Below are 23,729 nucleotides of genomic sequence, written 5' to 3' on the forward strand. Positions count from 1 at the left end.
GGATTGCGGTAAGAGAGATTGTTGTAATTTGCACTCCGGAATTTGTTGTTGAAGTTGTTGTTGGAGCGATTTTGGTATGGCACCAGTGCTCCTACGTAGTTCACATCTTCTTCTTGAAATGCTTGATTAATGTGATCGATATCACTAGGCCCTTCCTCTTCTGCGCCATTGTTGGTTTCACAAGCATGGATTGGGCGATTGTTGCTCTTCAGAAGCTGGCTCACCATGTTCTTCAACTCGGTTATCTCCTTGTTGTCTGTTCCGGCTTGCTTCATCGATCGATCATATTCAGGACAATCATTGCTATTGGCTTGAGCCAAATTTTCGATGAGGGCTCTTCCTTGAGTTATCGTCTTTTGCCCAAAATCTCCATTGCTAGCTGTATCAAGTGAAAGTTTGTATTTTGGTTGCAAACCTCGATAAAATGTGCTCAGCAGGCTTGATCCATGAAATCCATGGTGAGGGCAATCACGTTCATACTCCTTAAAACGTTCCCAAGCTTCATAGAAAGATTCAGTTGATCCTTGTTGAAAGGTTGAGATCTTCGTTGTCAAATTGTTCGACCTTGACTTAGTGTAGAAGTGGTTTAGGAAAGCAGTTCAACATTCTTCCCAATTAGTAATCGATCCTGCAGGCAAATACTTCAACCAACGGTGAGCTTTATCTGCTAATGAAAAAGGGAACAACTTACACTTTAAATAGTCAGGTGGAACTAGGTTTGTTCTCATCATGCTGCAAATTTCTTCAAAAAGCTCGATATGGTCCATTGGGTGCTCAGAAGGAACTCCATGGAACTGGTTTTGCTTCACCAATGAGATGATTTGAGGCTTGACTTCAAACTCATTCCGGTTTGGAAATGGTACTTGAATCGCAGATCGATTCTGAAAATTTTGAGTAGGTGCATCAAAGTCAGCTATGCGATGGTTCCTGGCTTGTCTTCGGTGTTGATTTGCTGGCAGAATGGGGCGGTGAATGCGTTCATTCGGTTGCATTTCTGGGTGGTCACCATCGGCTGCATTTCTGGGTGGTCACCATCGGCTGCATTGATGGGTGGATCAAGGTCTTCACGTCCTTCTCTCTCTCGGTTTTGGTGGTTTCTTGGAAGAACCTCATCCTCCTCTCCATCTTGTCGAGCATGATCACCTTCTATGTGATCATTCTCTTCGTTTTCTCCATGTTCGGACCCTTCTTGGTCCATATTTAAATTTCGATTAATTGGATCTCCAGGTTGGTCGTCGTTGGCCATTCCTTGCGTTCGTCTAAGTTTTCGAAGTTCTCTTTCGTGTCTGTCTATCTCGTCTAGAATTGGAATGTCTCCTGCAGGTCTACGCCTGGTATTCATGCAATTCAGAGAAAGGCAAAAGAAAGGGAAAGATAGTTCAGGAAAACTTTAAGAAAGAACTAGAGATCAGGTGTCTAGAACAGAAGTTAAAACAAGAAAAATAGCAAAAGGCAGCGAAACAAATCCCCGGCAACGGCGCCAAAAACTTGATGTCGTGTCAACTGCGTGAGGGAACAAGTTTTACCCTTAACAAAACAAATGAAAGCCGCAAGTGCACAGCTGATCAGTTGTAGTATTTAGGGATCGAATCCACAGAGATTTGTGTGCCTGGTATTCTTCTACGGTTTTTAATTTTATGTCTAGACTAAATTGGTTTTAAAGGTTGGTTGTTTTTCTTGCGAATTAAACTAAAGCAAAAGAAAGCAAATAAATCTATCCTAAAAAGCAAGTAAAGAAAATCGAATGAAATGCAAATGGAATAAGTAAAATATCGAACTAAACAAAAATAAGGCAAGTAAAATATCGCATGAAAAGTAAATAAAGCAAGTAAATAACGAACTAAGGAAGTTGAAATGCAGGTCTAAGAAAGCAAGTAAAAATCGATGGAATTGTAAACTATGGCTAAAAACGTTGAGCTTTTGGGAACTCTAAGGGATCATAATAAACACTAAGGTAGATAGATTGGGATTGACGGATAACAATATATGGGTTCTAGAGCTAGAGTACGGCGATATGACTACGTCACTGTCGTGATCATAACCAACTGTTTCTCGCAACCCTGACCAGTAGGTTTCCACTCTGGCCCTGGAAGGGAGAGAACGCAAGAGCTGCACAAGACTCGTCAATACTCACGATCTCGCCGCAGGTAGGTTTCCACTCCTACGGAAAAATCGCCTGTTTCATTCTAGGGCTGATACTTAATAAAAACTTTCGCAACACTAACTATCTAGATCAGATACTAGGTGATCAATCAAGCATACATGCAATAAGAACAAGAATAAACAGAGAACAGGTCGAAATCCCAGATCTATAAACCTAGATGTCTTAATCGATTATGAGAGCCCCTTTCGGGAACCCTAAGCCCAACTCGGGATCTACTCAGACATGGCTGAGTTCGACATCATCATTGGTTTTAATAAAAGTAATGAAAAACAGTAAAGAAAAGAGATAAAGAAAGCTTCTCTATTGAAGAACTCGGACTTGAACAATCTTCTACAAAAATCTCATAAAAACAGCTAAAGGAAAAGGGTTTCTGTAAAGTATGAAAAGCTCTCTCTAAAAACGACCTAAATGACATGTATTTATAGTCTCCAATACACCATGGTCTCTAGGGTTCCGGAATTGAGGCTGGGAATGACTTTGGGCTTCAGATAAGTGGGCTTTAAGTCGGAGCTTGAATGCCGTGGTCGGGAGTGTTGTGACCGCGGCAATTGGCTTGTTGGCCACGGTCGGGAGGCTTCTGACCGCGGCAAATAGCTTGTTGGCCGCGGTCGCGTGAGTTGCTGGCCGACTCCGCGTGGCTCCGGGGCTAATGGAATATCTTGATATCCAACCGTTGGAATGTCTCCAAACCAAGTGCATTTGAAAGCTGGTTGATTCTTCTATAAGTTGTCCAATTTTGAGGGTGATCAGACGGTGAGAAGGTCTTCATCTCTCCATGAGAGTTCTGACGGTCTGCATTTATCCAAAAAAGTCTTTTTGTTCCATTTTGTGCCTCTTTATCCCAAATTACCTGAAAAGTCTTTTAAAATCCGGAAACATAGAAATCCTTTGAAAACTTTTGAAAATGGAGTAAAAAAACCTGTAAAAGATATTAAAATGATCCATAAAAATAGCCAAAATCCGGTGTTATCAATTACACCCTTAACACTATATACAAGTATGTAATCTTATAGATACTTTACAATTACAACAACAATCGTAACTACGAGAGATGTGCTATCTCTTCAATGTATGTCGACTAAGTCAACTAGATAATATCACCATTGTATACATTTATTATATATAAATCATAAATTAGGATTATATATATATATATTGTCGAGTAGCCTCTGTTTTCGATAACAAGATTAGAGTTAGAACTTCAATGTACATTAATAGATACTAGGTGGGAATCTGCGCCAAGCGCGGACTTGCGATGTATACAAAATTATTACAAAATTTATAGAGGCGATTATTGATAAGTAGAAGATTTGTAAGTTATATATAATCTTTGAAATGATATGTTTTAATATTCTATTGTTCTAACAGTTCTAACTATTATGAATCATTTATTTAATTTTTTTTTTATAATGGTGAAAAACTTCGATATTGGATAATGGTATTGTGATCTATATCTTTAATAAACCCAAAAATTTTGATAGTTGGATAATGGTACTTTTGGAAAAACTCATCATTTTATCAACCATGACCATTATCGTTATATGCATTAAGATTTGTTGATGTACAATATTCAAATATTGCAGATCTTTAAGTTGTAGTTTGTCTCAGTGTATATTTTTTTTAAACACCATTATGGGTTTGTACTTGATTTTCTTTATGTTTAATAAAAGTATCAATTCTCGACAATCAAGAAAACCATTAATAGAAAAAGAGAAAGAGTATCAATTCTGAAGCATAAGTAAACCAAATTGTCATTAAAATAGACCATTTAATTAGTAAAAATCTAAACCAAAACAAATAAAATAAACTATTATTTTTTTATATTCTGAAAGACGGTCTTGTATACAACGTTCAAAGTATTGGTTTGTGGCTTATCTATAGTATCCGTTATCAGAAATTTTCAAACCAGCTCTCAAAGTAACATGTGATATAGCCACATCAAGTTGTCCATAGAAAAATGCGGGTTTTGGTAAATACAATCCAATCTTTTGCAAAGTCTGTCCTTGACTTTTATGGATAGTCATTACAAAGACGATGACTACAGGGAATTGTCTATGCCTCATTCTAAAAGGGAACCTTGTTTCGGTGGGGGGAAACAAACATTCGTGGGATCAAGACCTTTTGACCAATATATGCACCAGTTATGTGGCTAGTTTGAATAACATGTTTAGGCAATTGTGTTACAAAGAGTCTTGTTCCATTGCATAAACCACCTTTAGGGTCTATATTCTGAAGCAACATAATAAATGTTCTTATTTTTAATTTCAGTTCATGGTTCGGCAATTCTGAGATCTTAATACTATTAAGATATTCTTCTATGTAGATTTTTTTCATTAATATTGCCCTAAACTCTAAACCTCTTGCACGGGCATAGGGGTTTCAAAAACGTACAACATAACTTGCTGTTATAAACTGACGATTGAAGAGAACTAAAACAATCATTTAAAACATAAATGATAAAATAAAACAAACCCAAAAGTAATTATCATCCAAAATTAAAAACCAAAATGCTACTAAATAAGTGTATGAAACTCACAAACCAATTGAACTAAGACAAAAGCGAGTTTTTTTTTGTCTCAACATATTCGTTTTTCATCTTCTTATTTTTCCCTCATATTTATATGTTGGTTTTTCTTCTATATCGTCTTTTTCTTATCTTTATTTATCGTTTTCCAGCTTTATCTCTCCTTATTCCCTCACGTCTACTTCTTAGTTTTTTTTTATTTTCTTTTATTTCTTCTTCCTTCTCCTCTTCATTTTATATGTCTTTTCTTACTTCTTATTCTTTAGGATTTTTTTGTCACGTCTTCTTCTTCTTCGTATTTTCCACATCTTTTCCTCATCTTCTTCCTCTTCTACTTCTTCTTCTTCATCATCGCCTTTGTCTTTTTCGTTTTCTCTGACTTCATATTCTTCTTGTTTTCATTTGTCTTTTATATTAATCAAATACATGCACCTCAAAAAATTAATTCTCTCTCTCCATCCCCCTCCATGCATCCCTCCCTATCATTCTCCATGCATCCCTCCCTATCATTCTTTCTCTCTCCATCTCCCTCTTTCAATATTTCTCTCTCACTATCTCCCTTCCTCTCTCTCATCCTAGTTTGTATATATCATGTGATTTAGACAACTACATTTAAAGTAAAAAGTGTTTCGTATATTAAAAAATAGGAACATAAAAACGACGAAGTAATATATATTTAATATCACGTACCTGGAAGGTTTAAATCTCTCTCCCATTTCTCTTTCTCTTTATTTCTCTCTCACACAGACTCTCTCTCTCTCCATCTATATGCCCCTGAAAGCATTTACATGTCCCTGAAAACATTAACTCAATTTCTCTATCTCCTTCTTTCTCTAAATTCAGCAGCCTCTTCCCCTTCTTATTCTTCAACATTTTTGTCTTATCATAATTTTTCTTATTATGATTTTTTTTTCTTTTTTTTTCGGTCTTCTTCTTCGTCTTTTCAGTCTTCCTTGTCATTGACTTCAACTGGGATTATTCCTTATCTTTTCTTTTTTCTTCTTCTTTATCGTCTTTAACTTTTATTTCATTTCCTCTTCGGATTTGTCTTTTTTTTCTTCTTTCTCTTCTGTTTTGGTCTACCCTTCTTACTCTTAATCTTATGGTTTAGTTTTTCCTTGTATTTTCCTTATTCTCTAGCTTTTTCTGGTTTTTATTCGTCTTCTTGTTCATTCTCCAGTTTTATGTCCTTTGTCTTCTTTTTCTGCCCCAAATTCTTCATCTTCTTCTTCCTCAGATTTTCCTTCTTCTTCCTCATATTTTCGTTCTTCTTCTTCATCGTCTTTGACTTGTACTTTTTTTTTTTTATTTCTCTTATATATCTTTCGATTTTATTATTTCTCACCATTTTATTTCATCTTCATCATCGTCTTTGTATTCTCTCAATTTTTCTTTTTCTTCTTTTTTTTTGATATGTATTAGCCTTATTTATTCTCTACTTTTTGCCAACGTTCATTATCATTTATATGTCGTAGGTTATTTTCTCTCTCATAAGCGTGGGCACGATGGTATTAGTGCATTGGTAAACAACCTCTTTGGTAGCTTTTATCTCTCCTTCTAGCCGGTTCTTACCTATACTTACATGTACCTGAAGACTTCAAATTTTGTCAACCATATTAATCAGATATCAAAAACATAGAAGGGACAAACTAACGGTGATAAAATACTGATCAATTACATGTTCTTGAAGGCTTTAAATCTCTCTCAAATGGTGATAAATGCTGATCAATTTCATGACCCTGAAGGCTTTGACTCTCGCAACCACAGGCGCAAAACCATTGTATCATAGTGTAGATAAACAATCCATTTCCAAAAAATTAGGGCACATAAGATGAAGTTCAGTTGAGGCAGACGAATTAGTTTCTAAAGTTTTTTTTATCCCAGTTCGTATATTTTTTTTCGTCTGCTTCATCTATTGCTTCATCTATTGTTTCGTGCTTCATCTATTTTTTTAGAACGGCACATGATTAGTTTCTAAAGTTTTTTTTTATCCCAGTTCGTACATTAGGGCAAAAAATTAGGGCACATAATTTTTGCTTAATTTAGGAAAGTAAGCTATCTAGTCCAAGAGGATATCAACTACTCTTACCATCAAAACAAGTCATATAAAGATTACTTCAAGATTGGTCTCAGGCATCTACATATGGTCATAATAAATTTGAATATTTATGCTGAATGATTCAACAAATCACATGAACAAAATGGATTTGCTTTAATCAAGGAGAGACTTCACTTAGACATGGATATGGAAAGGATCCTTTTTCAGCAGCGCAGGCATTCTTAAATGATTGTTTCTTTTCCTACACAATAAGAGAGTCAAAGATCATAGAGAGACAGTAAGGAATTTCACAATACCAACAAAACATAATGGTACCGATTACCATATTTATGTTTTGTTCAAAGTTTCAAAACTATGAACAAAACTCAAACTCTTCCATAACATTTTTTTTTTTTTACCACAACTCTTCCATAACATATCTCTCTAAATTCATACCAAAAGTTTTAGGCACATGTCAACATGAGAAAAGGGAGCCTGATGATGAAGAACAAACCACACAACAAGAGAATCCCATACCGCTGAAAATCGAAACTTTAACATTTTCTCAAAGTACTTGAAACTGTTTCCAACACCTACTCAAACACTCGACTTCTTTATTAATGACTAAAATGATTACATATCAGAAAAAATTGAAACTTAAATGAAAAAAACTAAAGAACTACCTTTGCATTCCCGAGAGCACACAAATCTTATTCTAAGTTAAGGTCGTTACTGTCCTTCTGGTTATATTGCAAGTCTCTGCAACGCAATTTGAAGTTCTTGCTCGGAGTGGACAGCACATCTAACCACAAGCGTTTTACTGCCAAACTTAATCCCGTTTAGAGCACCACATGCAATATCTGTTACTGAAGGATCTTGGTAAACACATAATCCATATCCAGCATGAATTTCCAGTTGCTTTGTCTATTAGCAAACAGAAAACTAAGGGTCCAAAAGACTCCATGACATCTGCGGTATGTTCCTGTGTATAGCAACGTGGAAACCCACTAAAAACAATGCCGTTCGGATCCTCAAAAAAAGCAGTAGGCCTCCAAGACATTCTTTTCTTGTCTTTGTGCGTCACGATTAGTCTCATCTACTGACAAAAATCAAGAGAAGATAGGAGAAGGGGTTTAAAAGCGTTTTCATTTAATACAACTCGTGATCAGTGTTCTTTACAACTTTACAAGCAAACAGCTCTATTTATAATAACATAACACCGACACACAAAAGAAAAAAGGAAAAAGCATCTAAAAAGCCTAATCCTAAATGGTAAATAAGTGCATTCTTACTAAGATAAGGATTAAAGTCATGTTGTGATAATTAGGGTTATTGTCTAAATCATAGAGGTTTATGATCTGTCGTTTGTTGTTGGATATCAACAATTACCTTACCATTCACCACATAACGTTAATGGCTTAATGCCAAAATTTGATGAAAAGTAATATTTTAAAATTTTGGCAAAAAACAATATTAACTAGAGAGAGAAGTGAATTAATTCTGTCATTAATTCTGTAAAAGAATGTGTTACATATATATATACAACCGGTTAAGTAAAGGGAAGCTTAACCATAGTAAACTAGCTATATACATATATGTTAATACGCCCCCCTTCAAGCCGAATCATCACAAGGTGTATAGAGGCTTGAAAGTGAAAGACGATTGAGGAGTGAATGAAATGGTCCTGGATGAAGAGGCTTTGTTAGAATATCTGCAAGCTGATTCGTTGTAGAAACATGTATAAGCTTCAAGAAACCATTCTTCACTTCATCTCTAGTCGTGTGACAATCCACTTCCACATGTTTCGTCCGTTCATGGAAGACTGGATTGTTGGCTATATGCATTGCTGACTTACTATCACAAAACAGCTTGGTCTGTGTAGAGATAGGCACATGAAGATCGGTTAACAGCTGATATAACCATTTTAGTTCCCCTGTAGCAACGGCCAAACCACGATATTCAGCTTCAGTACTACTCCGAGCCACTGTTTCTTGTTTCTTGGACTTCCATGTAATGAGGGACGTGCCAAGGAAAACACAAAGACCAGTGACTGAACGTCTTGTATCCGGGCAAGTAGCCCAATCAGCATCTGCAAAACCGTTTAGACACAGGTCCGTGGAAGCTGAGTAAAACAGACCCTGTCCAGGATTAGTCTTTAAGTAACGCAGTATGTTGTACGCAGCCTGGAGATGCATATCAGTAGGACAAGAGAGAAATTGGCTGAGACGATGAACCGCAAAAGTGATATCCGGTCTAGTGATGCATAGGTATTGAAGTCTCCCAATCAATTCCCTGAAAGGTTTAGCATCATCTAGACGAGTACCAGTTTCTCTACTAAGGGATACCTTTGGATCCATGGGTACAGATCGAGGCTTACATCCCAGTAAACCAGTGTCTTCAAGAAGATTTAGACAATACTTTCTCTGAGAGACTGATATACCCGTAGAATTCCTAGCTATTTCCAGACCTAAAAAGAATCTAGCTGGGCCTAAATCCTTAGTCTTAAAATGCTTCGTCAATTTCAACTTAACAGATGCTACAGCAGAATCATCATTGCTAGCTATGAGGATATCATCGACATAGATTAAGAGTGCTATGAAAGATGTACCTCGTAGTTTCACAAGAAGGGATGTATTTGGTATGACTGTTCAAAACCATCATCTGTTAAAACCTTAGAAAGACATTTATACCATTGGCGCGAGGCTTGTTTTAAGCCATATATGGACTTGTGTAATCGACAGACTGCATTCGGAGGAAGAGTCCCTGAGGCTGGTGTGTACCCTTGAGGTAGACTCATAAAAATTTCTTCCTCAAGGTCATTATGCAGAAATGCATTAGTGATGTCCATCTGAGTGAGACTCCAGTCTTGTCGTGCCGCGAGACCAAGAATGAGTTTGACACTCGCTAAACGAGCGACAGGTGAGAATGTGTCGAAGTAGTCGATACCTTCCTGTTGAGTAAAGCCTTTCGCAACAAGACGGGCCTTATATCTCTCAATCGTACCATCAGCATGGTATTTTATAGTGAAGACCCACTTACACCCGACAACATTCTTTCCAGGAGGCAGGCTTTCAACACTCCAAGTTCTATTTATCTCCATTGCTTGTAACTCCAGATTACAAGCATCTGTCCATTCTTTAGAAGCCATCGCCTGTTTAAAATTTTTAGGCTCTATATCCAAAGAGAATGAGAGAACAATGGACTGATATAGGGGGTTTAAGTTTGAGTAAGAGAGGACTGAAGAGATAGGATATGGTGTCGTTAAAACCTTTGTAGAAGGAAAGGAGTAGAAGTTTGGGTGAGAGAGCAATGGTAATTAGACAAGTAACTTGGTACCTTTGTTTGACGTTTTGGTCGAGCATTAGGTAGTGAAATGATGTCAGTCTCTGTAGTAACACGATTAGAGGTTGGTTCCTTGAGTTGCTAGAGAGAGATGTGATGCAGATGATGCATGAGGTGGAATAATGGGTGGTGAACCAATATGATGTGTAACAGATGTATCAGATGATGCATGAGGAGTAGAAACAATGTTATCCAATGCGGCAGGAACTGGTAACGGTAAGATGGTATCATGAAATATATTTTCAGAATTGACCTCTGTAGATGCAAAAGGGAATATATTTTCATGAAAAATCACATTCTGAGACACAGATATCAAATTGTTGTCCAGATGCAAGACTTTATATCCCTTATAACCTGTAGAATAACCTAAGAATACACACTTATCTGCTCGTGCACTAAACTTGTTCCTATCCTTTTGCAATGTGGAAACATAACACAAACACCCAAACGAACGCAAGAAAGAATAGTCAGGAACCTTTTTGAGCAATGTTTCATAAGGTGATTTATTTTGTAGAACAAGTGATGGCAAACGGTTGATTAAGAACACAGCAGTCAAAATGCATGAACTCCAGTAAACAAGAGGTATTTTGGACTGAAACATAAGTGATCTAGCAACGTTTAACAAGTGTTGATGCTTGCGTTCAACTACCGAGTTCTGTTGAGGGGTATATGCACAAGAAAACTGGTGAACAAAACCATGATGACGAACTAAATCATGAAAAGCAAGTTCAGGAGCATTATCTGTTCGTATGGCTTTCACAACAGCATTGTATTGAGTACGAATATGAGTAAGAAAAGTTGAGAATTTCTGAGAAACTTCACTTTTGTATTTCATTAAAAAAATCCAAGTGACACGAGTACAATCATCAACTATCGTTAAGAAGTATTTAAAACCTTCAACAGACTCTGTAGAAAATGGACCCCAAACATCGAGATGAAGTAAATCAAAAGGAGAACTAGACAAATGATTATGTGACTCAAAAGGTAATCTTTTTTGTTTAGCCAAAGGACATACATGACAATGTGACTCAGAAGACTTACTATGTTTATAAGCAGGTAAGAGACTAGACAAATGTGCTAACTTTTCAGATGACGGGTGGCCAAGCCGTTGATGCCAAAGATGTCCATCAAGAACCAAAGAAGCAGTGAATAACGGAGACGATTCAGGACTGTCAAGCTGTAAAATGTATAGATTGTGAATAAGATTTCCTTTACCAATCATCAAGCCCTGAATAGACTCCTGAATGAAACAAGAATCAACATAAAAATGTGCAGAACAATGATCATGTTGGAGTAAACTGCTAACGGATAAGAGATTGAACTTGAATGAGGGAACATGTAAAACGTTATGCAGTACTAATGATGATGACAAATGTATTGTGCCTGTGTGTGTAATCTCTTCTCTAGAACCATTTGGTAATGATACGGTTACTCCAGAAACTATCACAATTTCACTAAATAATGCCAAATCAAAACATACATGACAAGTGGCACCGCTGTCAACTATCCAAGAACCAGGAGGTAAAGTTTTATGAAGTGTGGATAGGCATTTATGTTGAAATGTCAGTCTATCATTCTCAAATCTCAATGAACTAGAGGGAAAAAGAATGATACCAGACGATGACTGAGCTGCCATCACACCATGTTCGGTAATGCTTGCAGTTGTTGTTGTATTTGATGAATGACTCTCTGGCTTCTCTGTAACATTGACATGAGCACTCAGCTGTTGTATGAGAGACTGAACCTGATCCGTGTTCATATTGCTGAAGTCCAGATTCATAGCCTGTGAAGGCGGCTGTGGTACATATGGATATGAGTCATTCATCACGTTGGCCACAACTTGTGGTCGTTGACTATCAAACTTTCCTCGAGGTTGAAAATTGTTGGGAAATTGTCCTCTTGGTTGAAACTGATTCTGAGTTGGAGTTAGAGCTCGTTGGCCTTGGCTTTTGTAACCAGGTATGTAGCCAGGAGGATACCCATGTAACTTGAAACATTTCTGAACAATATGCCCTGTCTGTCCACAATGAGTACAAACAGGTCTCGCTTTTGGCCTATAACCATTTTGAATAGCATATGCAGCATAATCCAATTGTTCAGAAGTTTCCTGTGAGAACTGAGGACCAGAACTCTGGAAAACAACATTATCAGGCTTCGATGGTTTCATCATCTTCTGCCTTTCATCTTGTGCCACCATGTTGTAAGCATCTTCAATGGATGGTATTGGTTTGAGAACCAGGATATGACGACGAATGGACTCATAAGATTCATTAAGTCCCATCAAGAACTTTGTAACTCTGCTTCGTTGCTGCAGTTCTTCCCATAGAGTTGCTGCATTACACTCACACCTTCCACAAGTGCAAACCGGAATCTCAACATAATTTCTATATTCTTCCCATAGAGTCACCAATTCAGTGTAATACGAGCTAACATCCATAGAACCTTGTTGGATATTGCTAAGCCTTTGTTCAATCTCAAAGATTCTAGGAGCATCATCTTGCTTGAATCGAGAAGAGAGATTTTTCCAAATACCTGAAGTTGTAGAGATGAACAAAAGGCTTTGACCAATCTTCTTAGAGACAGAATTCATGAGCCATTTGGCTACCATATCATTGCAACGGGACCAAGATCCCGAATCGCGATGTCCATCTGCTGGTTTCGGAATAGTACCATCAATGAATCCCAGTTTGTTTCGAACATTGAGCGCCATTTTTACGGATCGCCTCCAGGAATGAAAATCGGCACCATTAGTAAGTCGATCTGATACAAGAACGAGTCCGGCATGATCTGAGCTATGAAGATAATACGGATTTTCATATTGATCAGTATTATGTAGAGATTCACCGGATTGATTCGGATGTAAAGATCCATTGGATTGATTTGGATGTGAAGCCATCGCACTGTGCGAGGAATCAAGAAAATGAACGATTCGATGTGAAACGAACACGAAGAAGATGTAAGTACTGAGAATGAAGAAGATCAGTAGCAAACTAGGTCAAACAAAGAAGGAAAGAAGAGATACAACGATCAATGTAATCGCTGCTTGAAGATTCATGAATAAGATGAAAATGATATTCGCGAAAAAGATTGAGTACAAATCATTCAGGGAAGCACTCATCGGAGACGAATTTGATCTCAATCGAAGAATTCTAAGCTCAAATGAAGATGAAATCAAGCTTCGAAACGAAAAATCTCGACGAAGAAGACGACAAATTCTGTTAAGCGGAAGAGAGAGAAAATGCACTGCTCTGATACCATATTAACTAGAGAGAGAAGTGAATTAATTCTGTCATTAATTCTGTAAAAGAGTGTGTTACATATATATATACAACCGGTTAAGTAAAGGAAAGCTTAACCATAGTAAACTAGCTATATACATATATGTTAATAAACAATATTTTAAAATTAAAATTAACTATGCGACAACTAACATCGCTCAGAATTTGTTAAACGGTTTAAATCTGCTGCCATGCTAAAAAAATAGTGAATATGTTTCTATTATGAAGTTTCCTGCTAGCAAAACTGAAATCCACAAAATGTTATATTAATAGCAACAAAAACCTGTATATATGCGCCATGCACTGGCATTCTTTATTTAGAAGCAACTCCTTAAGTATAAATGAGAAAACACATGTTGATCATTGCTCATTCAATTTAAAAAATATATACAGAAAAAGCAGAAAGAAAAATCAAATTAAACTTAAAAAAAAAAAAAACAATGGCTGCATACAAGAAGAGCCTTACTGTTCTTTTATTTGTAACGATTATACTATCAATGTTTTGTGGAAACGGAGAAGCAGGAAAATGGTTAGGTTATGGAGCTATGGGAAAAGACAAAAACCCGGCATGTGGCTCTAAAAACCCAAGTGAATGTATTAAAAATCCGGTTAACCATTACCATAGTGGCTGTGAGGGTTTTGAACATTGTCGTCATGTACCGCCTCGTGTATAAATATTTATGATCGATTCAAAAGACAATGTAATTTTATCATCGATTCAAAAGTGTTATTTTTTATTTATTTATGAAACTATAAACTTATGTGTTATTATGTATTACTGAAACATTTTGTAAGTGGTTATCTTTATTGCTTTAATAAAAATAAATAATCTGTATTTTGACATTTCGTTTTTGGAATCCGAATTTGTTGGAATTATTTGGTTAACTTATATATAAAATACTAAATTGTTGAAATCAAAGATACTCTTCCATCAGTTATTTGTGCTTTCTTGAATCTTACTTCTCATGTCTGTCAAGGGAAGCACAATGGTACGCCCAAGTCCAAATGGATATCCACTACTCTTACCATCCAAACAAGTCCTATAAATTTTACTTCAAAATTGGTCTCAGGCTACCACTTGGTCATAATAAATTTGAATACATCTGCTGAATGTTTCAACAAATCATATGAACACAATGGGTTTGCTTTAATCAAGTAGAGACTTCACCTACCTGTCCTCTCTTACAGTTGAAAATGGGTTTCCCCTTAGACATGAATATGGAAAGGATCCTTTTTCACCAGCAAATGCAGTCTCATAAATGATTGTTTCTCTTCCTACACAATAAGAAAGCCAAAGACCACAGAGACACAGTAAGGAATTTCACAATACCAACAAAATATAAGGTATTGATTACCATATTTATGTTTTGTTCAAAGTTTCAAAACTATGAACAACACTCAAAATATTCCATAACAGTTTAGGCTTATGTTAACATGAGAAAAAGGAGTTTGATGATGAAGAACAAACCACACTACAATAAAATTACCTTAAGTGAATTTCCTATACCGCTGAATATCGAAACTCTAACATCTGTCTAAGTACTTGAAACCGTTTCCAACACTTAGTCAAACATTCGAATTCTTTATTAATGACTAAAAATTACATATCAGGAAAATATTCAAACTTAATTGAAAAATAAAAAACCACCTTTGTCCTCCCGAGAGGTTACAAATCTTATTCCGGGTTATATCGCAAGCCTCTGCAAAGCAATTTGAAGTTCTTGCTCGGAATCGACGGCACGCCTAACCGCAAGCGTTTTATCACCAGTCTTAATCCCGTTTTGAGCAGCACATGCAATATCTGTTACTGAAGGATCTTGGTAAACACATAATGCATATCCCTTGGAGTTTCCTGTTTCTCTTTCTTTAACCAAGTTGAATCCTCTTAGGGGCCCAAAAGACTCCAAGAGATCCATGATATCTGCCTCTGTTAAGTAACAAGGAAGCTCACCAACAAAAACACAGTGCTCTAAAACCTCAAGTTGCTCCGTTTTAGGTCGATTCCCAAGATTAACCGTACGACTTACCGCAAGCGTGTTAACGCTATCGCCAAACTTTGCCCCGTTTAGAGCAGCACATGCAATATCTGTTACTGAAGGATCTTGATAAACACATAATCCATATCCAGTTGGGTTTCCAGTTTCACTGTCTATTCGCAAACAGAAAGCTTTTAAGGGTCCAAAAGACTCCATGACATCTGCGATATGTTCCTCTGTATAGCAACGTGGAAACCCACTAAAAACAATGCCGCTCGGATCCTCAAAAAAACCAGTAGGTCTCCAAGACATTCTTCTCTTTTCTTTGTGCCTCCTCTATTAACAAAAAAAAAACAAGAGAAGAGAGGAATAGGGTTTTAAAAGCGTTTTTACTTAATCAAACAAGTCGTAAATTTTCTTTAGAAGAAAACAGCTCTATTTATAATAACATAGAACCGACACACAAAAGAAAAAAAGGAAAAAACATCCAAAAAGCCTAATTCTAAATGGATTGTGATAAGGGTTATTGTCTAAATCAGAGAGGTTTAAGATATGTCGTTTGTTGTTGGATATCAACTACCTTACCATCAAAACAAGTCCTACAAAATTTTATTTTACGATCAAAAGAATGAAAACTCAGGCTACCACAAGTTATGTGCTCCTCTTCATTTTATCAAATCCTATAACTGGAAGCCCTAATTTTAACTTTTCTCCAGATCATAAGACATCATCTCATCAAGAGCCTCACACTGACCGCACCTTCGAATATAAGCAACAAAGGTTGCTAAAAGGGTTCTGCAGCTTTGGGCCTTCGTAACCTCGTCTTCAATGGAAGGGAACCTAGCTGCAGTGCTCCCAAGACCTATATTGACTAGAGACTGCCTAACGGTATTACTGCATGAAATATCCTTAAGGATACCTTCACAAAGTGTCAAGCCTTGTGCCACATAGCGTCCCACCTTTTTTGTGGTTTCAGAAAGTTTCAAAGGTTTTGAACTGCTTTAATTTTCCTTCTACATTGAGTCCACTTCGCTCTTGATCACTGTGATGTCCCCATCTTCGCTCACAGACAATTTTGTTGTGTCCATCTCCTCGACTATGAGATTATCGTTGATAATGGGATACAATTCAATGAAATAACTCTGACCACCCCACAGACAAATCTTTTCTTGCACCTTAAGTTAGGGTTAACGCTTGTCTCGGGATAAGTGATCATCCTTTGCAATCTCTTGTCTTATGAAATGACACGTCTTCTTGATCGAATCCTAAGAGTCAAAATCTTCTATTGGAGACCAATGCCATGTAATGGCCATGGTTGGCTTCCCCAGCAAGCTTTTCCCCTCAGTATAATCCACATTCTTGATGATGAAGCCAGTATCGAGGGAGAGATGTCATCTGCTTGACAATGCAGCTCTCGAAATATCTCCAAATCAATTGCGGAAAATTCCATACTGAGGACGTTTCTTCGTATGATAAGGATATATTCATTTTCTTAACATAGGAGAAAATTTGGTATTGGAAACAGTCCTCACTTGTTCTTATGCATTTTTGATAGGGATCGGCATCATTTGCAATATTATTTTGTTATGATTTATCGACGCAATTACCTTCATAGGAGCTTGATGCTAAGGATAAATATTCACCACGACACATGGGACTTTTATAACATTATATCGAGGTGATTTCGCGTTGTATCAAATATCTACTAATATAATTAGATTTTTTGTTTTTTAAAATGGTGAATAGACTTGAAGCCTTTTGGACCTTTAAAACTTTTGTTTGTTTTTGAGGGTCCAAAAAGATCCCATGAAGATGGAACAAATATCAAAATATGCATGTACCATATGTTGGTCAATTATCTATATTAGTATTTGCGAAATAAATTCGTCTGTGGTTTAACGCACAGATTTTTATGTCGTTTTGATTAATGAAATTCTAATGATTTGATTGGTTGATAATTGTTATAATTTGATTGGTTGGATTAGTTAATTTTAAATTATTAAACTCGATATTAGTTGCTCTAAAAATAGAAAACTTCTTTAATTCAAGTAAAAAGGGCCTGAGCCATAATCTCTTCTTTCAAATAAATTGGCCCAAATTTCAAACCCAAAAAAAAATATACATACCTTCCAATACGTCATTTGTGCTGATTGAGATGGTAGTGTGTTGGTTAAGTGCTTTGTCCATTTATCGAAGGTTCACGGGTTCGAATCCTGTGATTGGTTTTTTTTTTATTTTAATTCTATTTTTGGAAATATTTTGTATTTATTAAATATTTTGAAAAATGGGAATATTCCATAATTTCTTTGTTATTATCTAGAATGGAATCTTTACATTTTTATTATTAATAACTATGAAATTCATGGGAAGATAATATCGCATGTAGATCAATAATTACATTTTAGTATTTTTCACAAGAAAATAAACCCTAGGTTGTTTAGACGTATAAATATGAGCGTTTTCAACCAAACTTCTCATAATTAACGCATTAGTTTTTCTATTAGGGTTCTGTGATTATTTTGCTAGGGTTTTTATAATAGCATTAACTTTTTGGATCTCTTTAGAAAAGATTCAGCATGTTTGTCTATTTGCATGCAAAGCTAACAATGTGTTCGTCTAAGTACAGCTTTGATCATCCATCTAAAGTCATCATCACTTGGGAAGTTCCGTCTACCGATTCTGGTATATATGTATAACTATTATCAAATTTAATAATAGTATGTATGCTCTCAATTTTTTTAGATGAATTCTAAAAATTTATACGACTATAGGTTTTGATAACCAGGCTTATGCTCGCGGGTTAAAGTCTGTGTTGTAATCGCATCGTCAGAATATGGATAACAAAGACATGACTGATTATCGTTACGTGACTCCATATGTTTTCGTGGATATCACCAAAAAAAAAGGTTGTTGAACCTCTTTAGGTTGTTCATTCAATTTATAATACTTATTAGTAGTTGTTTGTATTTGTAGGTTATCCATGCAAGCTACTTATCGATTCTCCTATCGATGAATGGACCTTGCGGACATATAATCCTCTTATCGAAGGTAGTCCTGTCTATTAATCTTACAGTTTTTATCTTTTGTAATGCTATATCTTAGCCTTTCAGATGCATACCCTTATTATATATTAGTCTATGAACGTTTTCAATTTTTATGTAGATATTGATTCTTCGTATCATATATCTATTCTTGATCACGAGCTTTTTATCAAAGAAGGTATTTCCGCTCTTAATGTAATATTTTTGTTAATGGTGTATATTAAGTCTTTATGTTTGTTCTAATGTTTGTTTTGTGTATTTAGTTTCTGATCGTGTTAATACGAGTGATCATGCTCAGAAGACTTTTCTATGGGATTTTGCGAGGAATGCTTGGGTTATGAATAAAGAATCTAATGGTTTCAATTCTTTGTTTTTTGTTTTGAACACTTTTTTTTTTAGAATACTAATTACATCGTTTTACATATATTTATCTATGCAGAAGATAGTGACTCTGATGATACTGAGGTTTTATCGGGTCGTGGTACTGATGATGATTATGGTTTTGAGGATTATATGGGGTCTGATTCAGAGACGGGTGAAGATACTGATGATATGGACCAAACAGATGAGTATGATTCTGAGGATGATTTTATTGACGACGATGAGACTTGTGAAGAATCTGATGGTTCAAGTGATAGCTCAGAAGATGAACAGCGATGCTTATGAGGATAATGCAACATATGTTCGATTCGAACTTCTTGATGCAGGGTAAGATCTATGAGTTTATATCCATATGTCGTTTGTTTATGCAAAATAAAAAAAAAAATGTTTCGTTTTGGTTTTAAGACATCTAAACTGGAAGAACCTTTTTGTTCTGTTTTAATCAATTAGGAGAGATTGTGTATTGCCATGTATCGCCCGTGGGAATTTGGCTAAGAATCTGCATAGTGTTTATCAGCGTAATCAAAGTGAATCAGTGGTGTTTGTGCTGAGATTTTGGAAGATGACTAATGGTCAAGGTATGTTTTTATTCCTTTTTTAGTATTTTAGAATAGCTAATCTTGCATTCTTCTAATTCTGATTCGTAAAATTAATGATAGGTGTTGATAACAAGTCGGTTGTCCTATGCTCTTACCCTCCTTGCTCTGATTTCCTGTGTAATCCTGTTGATGACGAGATTGACGATTTCAAGGCTAAGTAATTATTAAATTTAATTTTTCTTTATTGACATATTTTGTTAGTTGATTTTTAGATATATTGATCTAACATATCGATTTTTTTTTTTTTGGTAGGCGATACCGTCTTAACTAATGCACCATCGATGGAATGTCAATTCCTTATCTTTCTTTTTAATGTTTGTAAGACTTTCATATTATGATACTTATTAAATGATATCGGTTGTTGTTTAATCTACTATTTTGGTTTGACTCTATGCATACTGCATTATGTCTTATTTATATTATGAATGTTATGAATGATTATGTCTTATTTATATTATGAATGTTATGAATGATATCGTTACATTGTCTTTAGTGTTTAGAATAAATTTGTATATCAATGGTTTTGTAGTGTTTTGTCTTTTTTGGTGATGTATGATGATTTGAAAAGTTGATTTTTAAACTATAGTCTACTCAAAGGGCTAAGTATTCATTGCGCTTTTGAAAATATACCTGACAACTTTCTGATAGATTTGAATAGATGGATATCTATAGTTTTTTTTTTCTTAATAATGTTCTGATTTGATTCTAAATCCGTTTGATGTAAACGATTTATTATGTTACATTTAAATTATATATCATCTGAGCCCAAAATTTGTATACATCTTATGGGCCAAAAAAATTCTGTTGTAACCAAAATTCGACCCTTCCTTTAACAAATAAATTGTGATGGTCTTGGATGGTCAAGAGGTTAGTCCTATAATTTATGAATATCTCGGTTATTGCCCTGATCTATTAAATTTATTAGTGATTAATAATGTTTTCAATATCAATCATATTGTTAATGTGTTATCTTAATATTTTCTAATTTTATTACGTATAATAATTCTTTCATCTAATTAAAGAGTTTTAAAATTCAAAATAACGAAAAAAGTCAAATAGAATTGTCAAACAAAATAAATGAAGACATCAAATGAAATTGGTAGATTCAATGGCTAGGGAAAATAGGTGAGTGATCAAAAAGTAGCCATCTTCAATGTTGTTAAAATCATCAGTGTAGTCAAGCCTGCAAGAACAAGATAAATAATGAGTCCAATATTCAATAATTTTGTTTAGTAAATTACAAGATGATAACGGTGAACAATGCTTACATAAAATGAGAATTTTCGATTTCAGGAATTGGAGGATCGAACAATATTTCAGAGAATTCTCGACCAGAACAAACACATATTTCATCTGTACAATATAGAAAATTATATTAGCTACAATTGATATGAATATAAATCGATATATGGTTGGTCGATAGAATGAGAAATAACCTCCATATCGACACATCTCCCAAAATCTCAATACACAGAAAACGATTTTGCGACGAGGAGTATTTTTCCATAAGGACTCAAAATGTTCAGCACCTCTTCCCCACGCTATGCAATTGATGTCGACACCCCTAAAAAACAGAATTAATATATCATTTTCCTTAACATTGAGAATATGATAGTAAAGATTTATATATGTATTAGTCTTTGTATCAATGGATTCTTACTCAAAATCTCTTATTGTAAATTTTAGAACACTTGAGTTGATTCTCTGATTTCCGATCCAAAATTGGTCTTGACGTTCCAATTGACAAACTTTGATAATACCTCCGATCAAATCAACTAGCATAAAGCAATATATTCATATAATTAAGTAGAGTATTAATAATCTAATTGAGTATAATTAAATACTAAGAAAACATACCAACGTCTATGTTTTCCATCAGAGATTCGTCAAGGACATTTCAAAAATTAGCAAATGAATACAACTGGTCATCTGATTTAGGCGATGTCTTCTCAACATGGGTATCCTTATCGATACAGATATGGAGACCATTGACTGTAATCCTCGAAGTTCCTATGTGTGGAGTAATTTTGAAGTTACCAATGAAATACCAATCTTTATCACACATCATGCCTTCATAATGGTCTACTAAACGATTCGGAATCGATGCACGTATTCGATCACCCTTGATTTTCAGTTAAAAAATAATGATGGTATTGATAATATATCAAGATTCAGACAGTAATATATTAAGATTCAGACAGTATGTTATTTTTGAAGTTATACTTACATGTTCGTCTGCGAATATAAACGATCGCTAAATATCGTGAACATCTAGGCTTTCCTCGACACTCTTGATAACTTGAACACAGATAGAAGATCGATCAGATGCTATACCTAAATCAGAAATCATCGTGCAAGGAGACATTTTTTTCAAAGATATATGCAGTTATTCTTAACAATGAATAAAATCTGATTATGAGTAACAGATGGGTACTACTTTAAATTGAAAACCACCGTTACGACAACCAATAGTAGTGTTTGCAATGTTTTGAAAAATAACGGTCATATTTACCATCGCTAATTTAGTTGACTATATATGTCATGTTTTGTTATAATTATAATATAATAATTATGAAAATCAAAAATAGAAAGAACCTCATCAGAATCATTACTAGGTGATAAAATGACATATAATTGTGATGATTATTAATATTTATTTTATTGTGATAATAATTGTGATACTAGCTTTTTTAGAGGCTTAGACATAGAAATTTTTTTTCTGAAGGAATAATTATTAGATCTTATTTCGTTTATTATATAAAGTACAAATTTTTCTATATTTGATTAATATTAATGGTATAATTTCATTTTATTATTGTAAATAAGTGTTGTTCATCTTAAAAAATGATATATACCGAAAGTTTGGCAAAAAATATTATACAATTTAACTATTATTCATAAACTCAAATATAAAAATATTACACGATTTTTTAAATATATAAAGTCCGTGCTTGGCAAGAATTGAAAATAAAAATGTGATGTTTCAATAATCAAATTATAATAATGTTTATATAATGATTGTGTCCGCGCGACGCGGACAGATACCTAGTTAAAAAAATATATGGATGATAATATCGACTGAAAGAAGAATAAATACTCATAAATGAGATATTTATATATTTGTATATATCTAGTCAAAGAATATTCTGTAGTATAAATATGTATGTACCCTAATGATTATAATTATGAGAGCAATGATAATTAATAACAATTCTTTTCTCTCATTGATATCTATAACAACAAGAGCAAGATGAAGAACGTAAAGGAAGATTTGGCGAGTGAGAAGAAGACAACAACAATTATGGATCTATCAGATGGAATTTTGACTGAAGAAATTTTCAGGAGGATACCAGAACCGTTGGATCTGTGGCATATGACAAGAGCGACCAAACACTGGAATTTGCTTTTCAAATCCATGACAAACCCTTTCTCTGGATTGAAGTTGTGTACCAAATCCGCTAACGGTGAATCCAATAACGATTACAAAAATTTGTTTTTGACTTCTTTTTTTTTTAAATAATAATAATATTGATTTTATTATATATCGGTCGTAGCGATTCGTTGAATGGTATCAATTAAGATGCGAGATTCAACTTTTTCGATTTAGGTTGCAAATAAAATTTATAACAAACACAGTTCCATCGACTATGCCCTAGTATAAAGCACCGTCAGATCCAAGTAATTAGAGGAATCAAAGAAGACGACGAGAATGGCTCACAGAAATCTGAGAGATCATGATGCCGATGGCTGGGATCGCTACGATTTTCTCAATCAATCTCTGATTTTTCTGTTACTATTTTTATTTTTATTTCTTTTTGTGTTCCAATGGCTTTTGCAGAAAAAAATTCTCCTTCTCTGTGGATTTGATCTCTAAGTACTACATTGATTTCATTTAGGGTAAAACTTGACAACCTTCAACCCTCGACACACATCACGACACACCACATCAGTTCCTCAGCTAGAAAAATGTTTTACGAAGTTCAGTTGATCGCATTATGAAGCTAATGTGTAAAATCGTATGTATAAAGCGTTAAATATGTTTACCTTTTATTTCTGACAACATGTATACGTTTATTAATCCCACGTCTGCATTTCTTGGGCTAAGAATTGCTCTGTCTTGAAAAAAAATTGGATCTCTTTCCGATCTGTATGAATCACCATACACTTCTCTTACTATCTCTTTAACAGGATCAGCACATTCTTTTATCAGTAAATCGTTAGGGATTTCAATCTCAACTTCATCGTTGTCAGTCGAAGTAATTTTGCCGTCTCCTACATCTAAAATCCACTTGGAAAGGCCTCTAGCTCATTAACGCGGTCACCTCCAGCGCCATTTTGAAACCTCATATTCCTGGGTTAGTTCTAAAACGGGACAACCGTTACATA

At 35.0% G+C, this 23,729-nt stretch overlaps 2 protein-coding genes, 1 non-coding gene and 1 pseudogene across 3 annotated transcripts; 1 reads left to right on the forward strand and 3 right to left on the reverse strand.

Moving 5' to 3' along the window:
- Positions 1 to 450: 450 nt before the first annotated feature.
- LOC112083190 lies at positions 451 to 557 on the forward strand. The gene has a single exon (XR_002897489.1). It is a non-coding gene; the product is annotated as a small nucleolar RNA R71 (small nucleolar RNA).
- Positions 558 to 10,126: 9,569 nt separating this feature from the next.
- LOC112082950 lies at positions 10,127 to 12,778 on the reverse strand. Its single transcript, XM_024150674.1, has 3 exons — positions 11,549 to 12,778; positions 11,110 to 11,308; positions 10,127 to 10,323 (listed from the first exon to the last, which is right to left on the reverse strand). The coding sequence occupies exons 1-3, from the start codon at positions 12,776 to 12,778 to the stop codon at positions 10,127 to 10,129; spliced, it is 1,626 nt and encodes a 541-aa protein (XP_024006442.1).
- Positions 12,779 to 15,031: 2,253 nt separating this feature from the next.
- Positions 15,032 to 15,634, reverse strand: LOC112082951 (splicing factor U2af large subunit B-like). The gene has a single exon (XM_024150675.1). It carries the CDS (start codon positions 15,632 to 15,634, stop codon positions 15,032 to 15,034), a length of 603 nt encoding a protein of 200 aa, XP_024006443.1.
- Positions 15,635 to 16,023: 389 nt separating this feature from the next.
- On the reverse strand, positions 16,024 to 16,713 carry LOC112082952 (annotated as a pseudogene).
- Positions 16,714 to 23,729: the final 7,016 nt, after the last annotated feature.

This window comes from Eutrema salsugineum, unplaced genomic scaffold, assembly GCF_000478725.1.
Source record: "Eutrema salsugineum unplaced genomic scaffold, Eutsalg1_0 scaffold_7, whole genome shotgun sequence".
Taxonomy (NCBI): Eukaryota; Viridiplantae; Streptophyta; class Magnoliopsida; order Brassicales; family Brassicaceae; genus Eutrema; species Eutrema salsugineum.